Raw genomic sequence first — 13,516 nt, 5'->3', positions numbered from 1 at the left:
AAGTTTTCCTGCAGAAGAGTGTTTAACAAATAGTGTATGGTCCGTCTGACATTGAGAGTAGCCATGCTTCTTCACTACCTTTGTGAATCTTTCAAACCAAGCTCTTGGAGATTGCTTGAGCCCATATAGAGATCTCCTAAGTTTACAAACCTTGTTGCATGTAGTTTGTGTCTCAAATCTGGGGGGAATTTCCATGTACACTTCTTCAGTTAGGTCCCCATTTAGAAAGGCATTCTTGACATCTAGTTGGTGGAGAGGCCAGTCAAGGTTTGCGGCCAAAGATAATAAAACCCGAACTGTGTTTAACTTGGCTACAGGAGCAAATGTCTCCTCATAATCGATTCCATATGATTGGGTGAATCCCTTTGCAACCAGCCGTGCCTTGAACCGATTAACACTCCCATCTTCATTATATTTTACTGTGAAGATCCATTTGCAGCCTACTGGGCGTTTCCCGGTTGGTAAGTCAGAGATTTCCCAAGTTCCATTTTTCTCTAGTGCATGAATTTTTTCATACACTGCTAATTTCCATTCTGGTGAGCCGAGAGCTTCTTGTATATTATTAGGAACTTGGATGTTGTCGAGGTTGGCAACAAAAGCTTTGAACTTCGGTGACAATCCTTCATATGACACAAATGTGTATATCGGATGTTTTGTGCATGATCTTACCCCTTTTCTCATAGCAATAGGAAGGCCACTGTCATCATTAGTTTCAGGATTAGTGTTACCTGGTGGATCTTCACTTGGTCTAGGACTTGAGTCAGACTCTTGGGTTTGCTCAAGAGATGCTTGTTGTTCCATCTCCTTTTGGTTCTTTCTCCTCCTTGAGTAGGTAATCAATTCATCACTCTTTGTTGATTGAATAGTGTCCAGATTTTGAGGTGTGTCCAGATTTTGAGGTGGATTGTTGGCTTGATCTTGAGTAGGAGGTTCTAGGAAGTAAGAAGACTCAAGGGAGAGATTTTGAGGAGGAAGTGATTCATGATTTAGTGATGGGCAAGTTTGGTCAGAATTATGAGAGACATGAGGTGATTCTTCAATATCCCAAAGTTGATATTCTAGGATAAAATTAGTCTCCCCCTGAATATCAGATTTGGGGAAATAAGGTTGTTGCTCAAAGAGGTGACATCCATGGAGTGATAGAATTGTTTAGTGACCGGTGAGTAGCATTTATATCCTTTTTGAGTTGGAGAGTACCCAAGGAAAATACATTTATGAGCTCTAGGATCAAGTTTGTCCCGGTGTTGTTGATGGACATGGACAAAAGCTGAACACCCGAAAACTTTGAATGGGATGGTGGAGATGAGACGAGTAGTGGGAAAGGACTGAAGGAGAATTTGACAGGGAGTCTGGAAGTTAAGAATCCGAGATGGCATCCTATTTATGAGGTATGCAGCAGTAAGGATGGTTTCACCCCAGAAATATTTTGGTACATGGGTAGAGAACATAAGAGACCGAGCCATATCAAGAAGATGCCGGTTTTTTCTTTCGGCAATACCATTTTGCTGAGTGTTAACACAGGAACTTTGGTGAACAATACCATGACTCGTGAGATAATCATTAAGGCTGGAATTGAAATACTCTTTGGCATTGTCAGTTTTCAGAATTTGAATTTTTGCTTGGAATTGTGTTTGGATCATGGTATTGAAGGTTTTAAAAATCTGGTTTGCCTAAGATTTTTCTTTCATGAGGAATACCCATGTGATTCTAGTGTGATCATCAATAAATGAAATGAACCAGTGAGAACCAGTAACATTTTTTATCCTAGAAGGGCCCCATATATCACTATGAATCATGGAAAAAGGTTGAGATGCTTTGTAGGATCTGTTAGGATAAGAATTGCGAATATGTTTAGAGAATTGACAGATCTCACATTGAAATTCATTTGGATTTTTACTATGGAATAATGAAGGAAACAACTTCTCAAGATACAAGAAATTTGGATGACCTAACCTATAGTGCCATAACATAATTGCACTATCATTATTAGACTAACTCACAGACAAAGAAACAGGACTACTGGACACTGAACAATCTGATTGATGAATTGCTCCTTGAGGAGGATCATTAACCTCTAGAAGATAGAGCCCCGAACACATCTTAGCACTGCCAATCGTCTTCCCCGAGTCCAAGACCTGAAATACACACAGATTTGAGCCAAATTTAGTAACACAGTTGAGATCACGAGTGAGTTTACTAATGGACAGTAAATTGCAATTTAATTTTGGTACAAGTAGAACGGAATCAAGAGTGATGTTCTCTGAAATTTGAACCGAGCCTGTACCAGCCACCTTTGAGAGTGAACCATCAGCTATTCGCACAGTTAAATTTTTATAGCATGGGGTGTAAGTTGAAAACAGCTTCTCATCTCCAGTCATATGATCAGAAGCTCCTGAGTCTATAATCCATGGACTGAGTCTCTCCTTGTTAGCATTTAGAGCACTTAAAAAATTACATTTTTGTGCCAGGGATCTGGTACCAACTGCAGTGGGAGCTGGTGCAGGCAAGGATTGGCTGAACATTTTCTGCAAGATCTCTATCTGTTCCTTGCTGAAGGGAGTTGGTTCGGGTGGAGGTTGTTCATCCATGGAAGCAAGGTTGCCTCGTCCTTCTTTGTCATTGGCAAACCGGGAAGGCCTCCAATCTGCTGGTTTGCCATGAATCTTCCGGCAGTTGTCCTTGGTGTGACCAGGACGTCGACAATGATCACACCATGGTCGCCCTTTCTTTGGTCTGTGATCGTTGTTGTTGTTGGATGGATTCCCTCTCACCACAAGTGCTGAACTCTCAGGATTTGTCACAGAATCTTGAGATCCCATCATGATCTTCTTTCGACTTTCCTCTCTCCGAACTTCTGAAAAAGCTTCTCGGATATTTGGTTGTGGTTTGGATCCTAAAATTCTTCCTCGTACTTCATCAAGGTTCTTATTTAATCCAATCAAAAATTTGTATATTCTTTTCCGTTCAATTATTTGTCTATACCTGATTCCATCATTCGGACAGCTCCAATTGTGCTCCTCGAATAAGTCTAGCTGCTGCCAATACCGATTGAGAGTGTTGAAGTATTGAGTCACTGTTAATTCTCCTTGGCGGAAGTCATGAAGAACACTTTCCACCTCGAATAATTCCGATGTATTCTCATTGTTAGAATATATTTCCTTGGCAGCATCCCAAATCTCCTTTGCTGTTCCATAGAGAAGAAAGTTTTCTCCAATGTCATTTGTCATGGAATTAATGAGCCATGACATGACCATATTATTCTCGACATTCCAGACTTTGAACTTTTCATCCGTCTTGTTTGGTTTGGCAGCATCTCCGGTGAGATAATCATCTTTGCCCTTTCCGCATATGAACATCATTACGGAATGGGACCATTGGAGATAGTTGTTCCCATTCAGTTTGTGTCCTGTAATGGGCATGAGGTTACTATCATTGTTGGAAGCCATGGCTTCCTGATTGGAGGTGATTTGGGAAACGGTAGCTCTTGAATCACGTTTCCCGTATTTGATCATATGAGGGAATTAGGGTTCAGAGATTGCTCTGATACCATCTTGTTTGTGGAAGGAAAGAGTAAGATTCCACTATTTCTAAAATAAGGTTACAGGCCCCTCTTTATGTAGATGATAATGCTCATCTATTTTAGGGATATTTACAGCTAATCTAGAAAGGAAATCAGAACTACCTAAAACTGAAAGCTATAAAACAGGAAACTTATATCTACAGATTTGGTAACAGACTACCAAATCTCCTAAAATCATGGGATAAGAAAAACTGATCTGTTAGCTGTAGATCTCCTAGATATTAGCCCCTAATATTGCTAACAGATCCTTAAACATAAATCTCTCTATAATTCTACACTACCCAACTTCAAAACTGAAAATAATTTCCAGACTTTTTCTATAATTGGTATAGGAGTACCCATCTATGCATATGTCTATTCAAATATTTCATAACATCCATTACCTAACGTGCCAATCCATTTAACCAAGGTTCAACCACATGTCATAAATAGGCTTTATACCATAGTCCAATTCTAGAGAGTAAGAACATTCACATAAAAGTACCCCAAATAATTCTTCAGTAACCATCAATTGACCAAACTTCACTGAAATTAAATCTATCCCATCCTCTAGCCAACTCTTGAAACCTCCAAACTTATTCTAAATTTTCACACAGTCTCCCCAAAACAAAGTTGTAAAATCATCCAAGTTCCACAACCAAACCATCACGATCAAGCCCAAATTTCCACCTACCCGAGACATAAACTAGCCAACCATATTTCAAAACAATGCTTTTATGCCAATCATACTCACAAGCACTCCAACTAATTGCACTAATATTACTTCTTAGTTGAAATTACTTCCATCTCCAAGTCAACAAGCAAATTCAACCCAACTTCACTGAAAGCCTAGAAATATGAGCCAACCCCATGGAATTAATACATCAAATTTCATGACATTATATCAAAACGATCACTGCTTATCGTGTCAACCATCCTTTAGCAAAGTTATTCCATAACCAACCGAGCAATCTCATTATCTCAACTCATTAAACTATATAGGTTTGCCAAGTCTAATGTCTTAACACCATACCACAGTGACCATCTTAGCGTAGGCAAGACCATATCCCAAACATCAGAACACAATGCCCATCTTAGCCTGGGCAAGACCATAGCCCTAGTTGTTGTGTCCCAATGATATGGCTCTGTACAAGAATCGAATTTATAATGGAAAACTAAGTAGAATCGAGGAAGCAAGACTGAGATTAAGGAATACCCGAAACTGGAGAGAGCAAGAGAGAGACCTCACCGAGATGGAGACTGTGATGCCCCTAGACCCCACTTGAGATTGGACGGTGTTTGTAGCATTGGGACATGCAAAATAAGGTTACACACCCTTTGTACATGACAATTAACATGCAATACACCTAGCATGTTTCTAGCAGTATGTAATAATCGTAGCGGAATGAGCTAGTAAAGGTTTGAGCAATTTAATATGGTACCAAAACAAGTACTAATAATCCCAAAGTACGAGGTTGTTTAAAACATCCATACAAAATAGGGTCCCAAACTATGACCCTTCGTAAAAATCCTCAAAAAATTGGTTTTCAGAATCTAGAAGTCCTTTTCTAAAATCTTCTTAATATCCTCCAAGAGCTTCAAAACATCACAGACGAACTCTTCGGCTGCTTCGACCGATCAACTAGTGAAGGGTCTGCGGTTTTCTCAGGACTCTTTGAGCTTTCCTTAACTATTGGGGGGGTTCTTCGTGTTTACACAGCTGAGATTTCAAGAAATCTCAACAAGCTAAACAAAATACATACACAGATATAACATAGGCATGTTTGAGGTAAACATGAACATGGATACATGAGCATGAGCGACATTTTTGTCAAAATATATTTTTTCCCATCTAGATTCCTTTTCAAAACATTGAACTTGTAACATATAACCATTTGCCAATTCTTTTAATCACTTTTTCACTTATTTCATATAACAATGTATGGATACCTCACATCTACCCTTATGAGCCGTGGGCTCCTTGCTAGTTATTGCACCACATCATCGGCCCTTTGACCGGGGTGAATGTCATATACAGATATGCTCAGGCAGCTTGAAATGCCTTCACCATGAGCTTTCAATATGATATGACAGTTCGCAATTCGCCACTGTATTTACCTTGTGTTGCACCCACTACCGTTAGGCGCTACTACGCTCTGAAATTCTTATAAAAAGAACTCATTCAAAGTCCGTTGACTATACTTCGTCAACCCAGAGGTTACCACTCTAATTGAATCACTCCAGAATGGATAGGGGAGTTCCACTAGGATATTCCCTTGTCCTAGCATTGGGGTCGTGTCAAAACTTGTTTAATGCACAACCCAAAACATGTAGCATGTAAACTTTTCATGAGATCATGACATGGCATGCAAACTTAACATGTGATCATGGCATATACTTATACTCAACATGCAGTGAATGCAACATGTCAACGGCTTCAAAATATTAGAACATTCGGATGCATACACACATAGGCTTAACACATAAGAATCAACATGGCATGAAACAATGCATATACTATGGCCGAGCATATCATTTAAACCAAAATTCCAGCAAGCATAATTTGGACATGTCATGAAAAATCAATCTTACAATGGTTAAAACCGAACATACAATGTTACATTTAAGAGCTTACAATTATCGAATGACACAAAAAACATATATGCAAAGTTTACACAAAGACATAAGTATATTATCCAAGAGTAAGTTAGAGGCTAACTTACAAGCTCCGAAATTAAAGAATAATGCCAACGAACAAGCAAGTTGTAACATATGTTCTAAGTGTCAGATTCTTGAAAGAAAATCCAAAGATCCAGGCATAAAATCAGTGCATTAAGGGGGATTAAAACCCTAACCCTAATTTGTTTTTAGGGATTTCCCATCCTTCCATCCTTTCCCATGTTTTTCTTACACTTTGGTTGACACCATGACGCATGGCAACAAGCCCTAGGGGCTGAATGACATCAAGCTTCTCCCTTTACATGGACGAAACCCTAGTGGCCAAGTGTGACAAGTCATTTCTTGCATGAGCAAAAACCCTAATGGTCGAGTGTGCTTGATGTGTAACAAAACATACTTGTGTGCGTGAAACCCTAATGGCCGGATGTACTAGGAGTGTATATGTCATTCTAGGTCGTGTATTCCTCACTTGATAACTAAATGAAAGTATCCCATGAGAACCCTAGTGATGGTCAACTATCACTCAAGCATTCACAAGGGTTTTCCTCCAATCCATTTTTCTTCAAGTGTTCGGGTTCTAAGAAAACCCTAGAGGCAAGACCATACTCAACTTGATTTCAAGCATGGCTCATCGTCCCATGGTCAAAAACCACACTTGTGTTCTCTTTCCTCGTGCTCCTTACAATACACAAAACAACCCTTCCTCCCCTTACAAAACCGAGACCTCTAGACTACTCCCTTTTGAAATTTCGTGATGTGAACTAGGAGTAGGGTTCGAGTTTCCTTACCGTGCTAGGCCCCATGAGATGCTCCATCAGCTTCCTTTTGAGTGTAACCTGTCGGCCCCTTAAAGCTAGGCTTTAAATATCCCTTCATTTCCCCGTGCCTCTCTTTCCTGTGATTGATTGTTCTTCTGATGACAAAAATATCATTGATCAACCTCATGCATGGATGCCATGTGGTGCCTCCTTACATCCACTGAAGTTCACTCCGCTTTCCTTCATTATTAGTTTCCTCAAAATTCCAAGAGAAACCTTTTGCATGTTTGCCAAGTGGCATAGCCGAAACCTCCAAGTCTCCATCATTAAATCCTTCTTGAAATCCCAAGGGACATACACATGCATGGATGCCAAGTGGCATCTTCTTGTGGTGGCCAAGCATCCCTCTCCCCCCTTTGTGCAAATTCCGAGATTCTCTCTTCTGCTTATTGCTCAGATGCTTATCTCCAAGATTCCTCATGATTACAAGCTTTTGGAAGACTAAGAGCCATCTTGTGCATGAGTGCCAAGTGGCATTTTAGGGCATGGGTGGAGCCAAATCGTGTAGATGGCATGTGGCACCCATGTGCCTCGTCCCCTTCCACTCAATCATGCCTCAGTTAAGCTGTCATAGATATTTGTGCTGGCCAAAGCCCTATTTCTATTGGCTCCCTAGGTACATGCGTGGGTCAGCCCCATCCTTAGTCCATTGGAAATCTAAGGGTGAGTTGCATGGGTGCCAAGTGTCTTAGACACACTCCAACCGAGCCATCCCTTCATCTACCTCATCATTGTCTCCTTGAAACTCTAAGAGACCCTTGCATGAGTGCCAAGTGGTGCCATATCACCAACCACCGAACACCCTTCTTTTATTTCTCAAGATTGATCTTCTAGAAATCCTAAAAGTCTCCTTGCATGAATGCCAAGTGGTGTGGCCCTTTAGGAAACCGAATCCCACTCATCATGCTTACTTTGGGAACACTAAGGGTCACTCAAACCTCAATGCATGATAGACACTGGTCACAACCTCTCTCTTCTCTTTGAAATTTTTGGAACCCTAAGGCTATTCCACTGAAAATGGCCTTTCCTTCTTATTTCTATTTCAAATCTAAGAAGCTACGGCATGAATGCCAAGTAGTGAAAATTTCGGGCCAACTGAAAATCACAAGGCCTAAAACCTAAATGGGCTTGGGCAGCTTCCTATCTTTGAAATGGAAGGAATCAACTTAAAAAGAAAGGTTCTTAATAGGTGGGGTTTTGACTAAATGGGTCCAAAGTCCATCAACTCTCTATACTTGTATATATCTTAGGCCCAAAAGGACCAATCTTGACCTCAAGGTTCTAGTAAAAAATTGGGGTGTCATAGAGACCTAATGGATAGGAGGAAAAGAAAGGGCTTTAAGGATCTGTCTTAAAAAAAAAAAACACGGGCATGGTGGGTTTTATTCTCTTGGGTTTGGGCTTGTAAACGGGCCTCCTATGACAATCTATTAGTGTAACACCCTGTTTCCCTAAGGTTAAGAATAAAGTCATTTTTAGAAATCTAGGGTAACCGGAATGCTACTAAACTTGCCTTTAAATGAAGCATCAGGTATAAAAGATTCCATATAATAAATAGAATTATTCCTTATTAAAATATTGAAATATTAAATTGGTATAGTAAAAACCATAAGTGGTTGTAATTGATTCTATTTGGGCCTAGTAAAAACAATAAATATTCTAAAATACTGGCAATCCATGAGTGGCTTTAATCTAATTAATGTTGGGCCTAGTAAAAGCCATTAATCACCACAATAAATTTTGGGCTTGTATTCTTTTATAATACTTTATTTTCTTGGGCTTCAACCATTATTTGTAATACGGATACTTTTCAGCTTGTATCTCTCACTAGTACCTAGTTGTAATTAGGTTTCATGATCTGTTTGTATTTTCCTGGGTACTTTGTTTCTATTCTTATTTCAATAAGGCTTACTTTTACCTATAAAAAAAAATTAATTTTGGGCCTGTAGCCTATTTGAAGTTGTCCAATAATCCGCAATTGGGCTTCCAAAAATATTGGCCCATTAATATCATCCAAAATCATCCATTAAAACTTAATGGGCCTTAAAATAAACTTTTGGGTCTATGGGCCGAACTAATATTCCTAGCCAGCCTCAATAAATAATAGCTTGTGGCCTATCCAATATGGCCTAGTAACCGAATTTAGGCCCAATAAAATTATCCTTATTTTGACCTTAGAAATATTGGACTGGGTCGTTACAATAAGATAGAGTTTGTACCAAAACCATTTACGGTGAACAGCCAACATATGTTCTAGCCATTAAAGATAATTTAGTGTTGTTCCAGGTTAGTGCATGAGGATACAAGTGCTAATTATAAATGCCTGGTAATATGGCCAAGGAAACAAAAATAGCGAGTACCATTACATCAAACGTATCTTTTCTGCCACTGCCTCTTTGATTATCTTGAGTATTGTAGGATCAGTTGGTGGCAGCATGTATGGGTTCTGGTCATATCAGATAACCTTTTCAGATAATGTGGAAGCTATGATCCAGGTTGGGGCTTTGAGTGTAAAGTGGAAACTGCTGTCCACAATGTTCCAAGTTGGTGCTAGTTCTAAATACTTGATATTATGACGTCATACCCGCTTCTCTGCCATTTACTGTTTGATTATTTAGACCTAGATGAAGTATGGCTTGTCATAACTCAGAGGCAATATGGGACTAATTCTGATTTCGTTGATGTTAAGTATAAAGTCGATTACCAATGTTTTAGCCCCCTCCCCCTCCTTTCCTCAGCAAATTAGTACGTGTACTATTGAGAGAGAGAGAGGTCAAAGGATCAAAAGGCATCACAAACTATGCAATTATGATTATAGTTTGACATAAGTTTAATAGAACTAAGTTTACCCTTGCAGGTGGCTATCTTTCTCATCCAGAGGAATCGGCATGCTTTAATTGGTAGAGCAATCGATGACCATGATATGGAGAAGGTTTTGCATTTCTTGAAAAATGACCCGGTATAACTATGCTAATAATTTGACTTTATCCACTTGGGTTACGTTTGTATTCTCGGATCTGAAAAATAAAGTGTTTCTTGCAGGTTGTAGATTCTCTATACGATTGCAAAAGTGAGGTTATTGGACCTGGATTCTTTAGATTTAAGGCTGAAATAGGTGAGTTTCCTGCTCTATCCTATTCTTTCTTGAGATTTAAGGTTCTGCTCAATATAATCCATTTTTACTACCTTCATCAAAATTCCCAGTATCCTTCTTGAGATACCCAACATATTAAAAGGTCAATTTCCATTGATATCATCAATACAACATTGGTGAGGTAATATATATGTTATGACATGGTGACATGTAACTAACTATATACTATGGTTAAGAAATATTAGTGCCCAGTTCTTTTTATAGGAATAAAAGGGAGGGGTGCAACATGAGGACTTCCCAGGAGGTTCACCAATATTAGTGCCCAGTTAACTCGTTGATCTGTAGATTAATAGACCTCTTGACCTGTAACACATGCAAACGCTGCTAGTAAATCTATGAGCACTTGCTTTTGCATCTTCTGAAGTTCCACCGTGGATTTTTTTAGTTTAAGTAGCTTTTATATTACTAAAATTTTGTTTAACAAAAATAAAATTATTACTAAAGAATGGGAATTTTGGTGATACAATGTAGCTGAATATTTGAATTTTTAAATGTTCATCCGATCTATCTGTTAAAAATTTCATGGGATCAACTTCATGACATTAAACTTTATCTCGAGAATTTTCAAAGTTTGAGCCACCTGTCATTTTTTAGATTCCTTTGCAGGTCTTCATTTCTTGAAAACCTTATACCAAGGATTATTCCTTTTAAATAAAGAAAAAAGAAGGAAACATAAATTTTAATATCACTACTATCAAACTACCACAATTGTCCCTTACTCCTCAAATTTGAAACATAAGTTGCAATTCATTGCCTCCTTTAAGATCTAACTGTTAAGATTGTTTCATGTCATCTTTTTTTTTGTGCATCTTTGTGGTTGGGTTTAAAAGGAGGGGATAGGGTACAACTATGTGTCAAATTGGGGCTAAGTAACAATTTTGGTATATTAGTGGTTATATTATGAATGGGGTGGTAGTTTGAATTCAAGGAAGTCCAGTGTACAACAACAACAACAATAATAATTAGTATAGTAAAATAATAATTTTGTGGCGTATGGCCATTGTTCCACGTTGAATAGAGTTGGATAATGGTTTTAGAAAGTGCCTCAGCTACACTGGCAATTTTAAGGGTGCTTGGGCCTTGTGAGTCTCGTCTATTTGTTTCCTTCCTCTCTAACTTCTTAAGAAAAGCAAAATAAAATTCAAAAACATGAAGAAAAACAAAAATATTACCTTGCCATAAATTTTGTGGACATTGATGTACTAGCACATGAATTTCAGTTAATGTTTTTGAAATTCCCAATGTACCCTTGTGAATTCACTAAATCACCTCCCAATTTACTTGAACAAATTGGATAGATCTCAATATTATGATTATTAAATAAATCAAATACTTGAAGTAAATAAATCACTTTGTTTAATACAATGATTGGTTTCGAAAGGAAACCCTTTAAAGAACTCTTTAAAGGTAAAACTCTACGGAGCAGCCAAACCCAGGAAAGTCAATCTTATTATTTGAAAATCAATTACAAGTACTCATCAATTACAAGACCTTTGCAACTTGATTCTCTTACTTGTCCAGACAAACGACCCGTTTGTCTTCCACCATGGTAGCAGCCAGAACATCTGACAATTTTCAAATATTGTCTTTCTTCCTAGAATTCTGGGGGCTGAAGTCCAATCACACGATCCTCCACACTTGGAGCACGATCACACTTGAGGAGAGATGAAAATCAAAGTGAAAATCCGCAAGTAGATTTTCCCTTCATAAGCACACGAGAAATATTTTAATGATCCTTAATCCAACTCCTTAAAGAGTCATGAAACCGAATCCCTTTAAATATTAGATTTGGAAAGAGCAGTTGAAGTAGGATTCTGCTAACAGGTAGAGTCAGTAGCGAGAACGTTTCCTAACGGATTGCTAACATTTCGCGATAACTCTTCACTGTGGTCACTGATCTGTGTTCAGCTTCTGTTCTGGATAATTGCAGATCTTTATGGATTCGAATTTCACGTTGCTGACTTATCTAAGCAACCTTAAGGACTTCTAGATAAACTCAATGTTGTTAACGATCAAGTCAACAATTGTTTTACATTCATCCAAATTCAAACTTATAATGATAAGATAAACTTTATCATTTAGTTATCTAATCCTAGCCAACTTTAGCATTTACGGTTTTGTTTTAATTTGGCATATTGGTATGATCATTGGTATAACTGTGTAATTTAATGGTGGCTTGCTGGATGTGACAGACTTCAATGGCGTGAGGGTGGTGCAAAATTACATAAATAGGACTGGACGTGTTGAGTGGGCCAGACAGGTAAATCCCCTTAGCCTGTGATTTTTCATCTTCGGTTGACTCCCAGTAATCTTTAGTTTCTTTTAAATGATTTGTAAGATAGAAGAAGATACCTTACAATTTATTGGCGAAGTAATTTCAATACTAGCTTCTTTTTGTTTACATGTTCCAAATGTGCAAAGACGCACAAACTTAGGACAGGCCAACAAATCAGTAGCTTTGTTCTATAGTTGTCATAGCACCATAAATAACTGATCTGCATCTTCTCTGATGTCCTTGCAATGAATTCCAAGAAACCAGCTCTGATAATCCAGATATTCTTCGAGCACACCCCCCACCCCAAAAAAAAAAAAATTTGGCTCTGGATTTTTTAACTAATATTTGCATGCGTTACTATGCATATCTGACTGGACTTGATGGGACAGTTTCGTGAAGCTGCAAAAGGGAAGGATGATACTGCATTGCTCAAGATCATGTCAAATTATGGTATGCATTGTATGAGAAATATACTTTATAACAACATGCCTAGAATACCGATCAAAAAACATGCCTAGAACTTTTGGGCCTTATTGCAGGTGAGGAAGTGGTTACAGCTCTAGGAAGTGAAGTTGATAGGCTAGAAAAGGAGATCCAGGAGCTTGTACCTGGTATTCGGCACGTGGATATTGAAGCCCATAATCCTACTGGCCCACCCCCGTGATCGACCGTTTCTATACTGGGGCTGTATTCTTTGTGCATCCTTCTTCATATGATTGTCAATAATTTTGATATCAAATAACAATCAAGTTTGGAGACCATGTACAATGATATATATCCGGAAATGAGGACTGTCTCACAACGCTAATGCATGCCATATGTTAATAATAAACATTATATATCTACCGTTTATTCATTGAACGTAGATACATGCGTTGACCACTCGAGTCTTATGGAGTAGCTCAAATTTTAGTGATATCTGATACGCTGAAGGTGAGGGTTGCAGCGAACGCATTAGGCATTTGTTGGATCTGATTGATGACTTTTACTATTGACCAGGTGTTTTCTATTCAATTTTTGTGTTGATTTCA

The 13,516-nt window shown here is 38.4% G+C and overlaps 1 protein-coding gene across 2 annotated transcripts in view; it reads left to right on the top strand.

Moving 5' to 3' along the window:
• LOC108990780 (metal tolerance protein C4) overlaps positions 1-13,516 on the top strand; it is a 34,026-nt gene extending 20,510 nt beyond the window's left edge. For both annotated transcript variants that reach the window (XM_035691919.1, XM_035691920.1), the window contains 5 exons: positions 9,914-10,015; positions 10,099-10,171; positions 12,403-12,470; positions 12,875-12,935; positions 13,025-13,516. In XM_035691919.1, coding sequence (XP_035547812.1) covers positions 9,914-10,015; positions 10,099-10,171; positions 12,403-12,470; positions 12,875-12,935; positions 13,025-13,149 — 429 coding nt within the window. In that variant the 3' untranslated portion in view covers positions 13,150-13,516. The remainder of the gene's footprint in view (positions 1-9,913; positions 10,016-10,098; positions 10,172-12,402; positions 12,471-12,874; positions 12,936-13,024) is intronic.

This window comes from Juglans regia, chromosome 7 (genome assembly GCF_001411555.2).
Source record: "Juglans regia cultivar Chandler chromosome 7, Walnut 2.0, whole genome shotgun sequence".
Lineage (NCBI taxonomy): Eukaryota > Viridiplantae > Streptophyta > Magnoliopsida > Fagales > Juglandaceae > Juglans > Juglans regia.
This window is presented reverse-complemented; position numbering and strand designations above follow the sequence as displayed.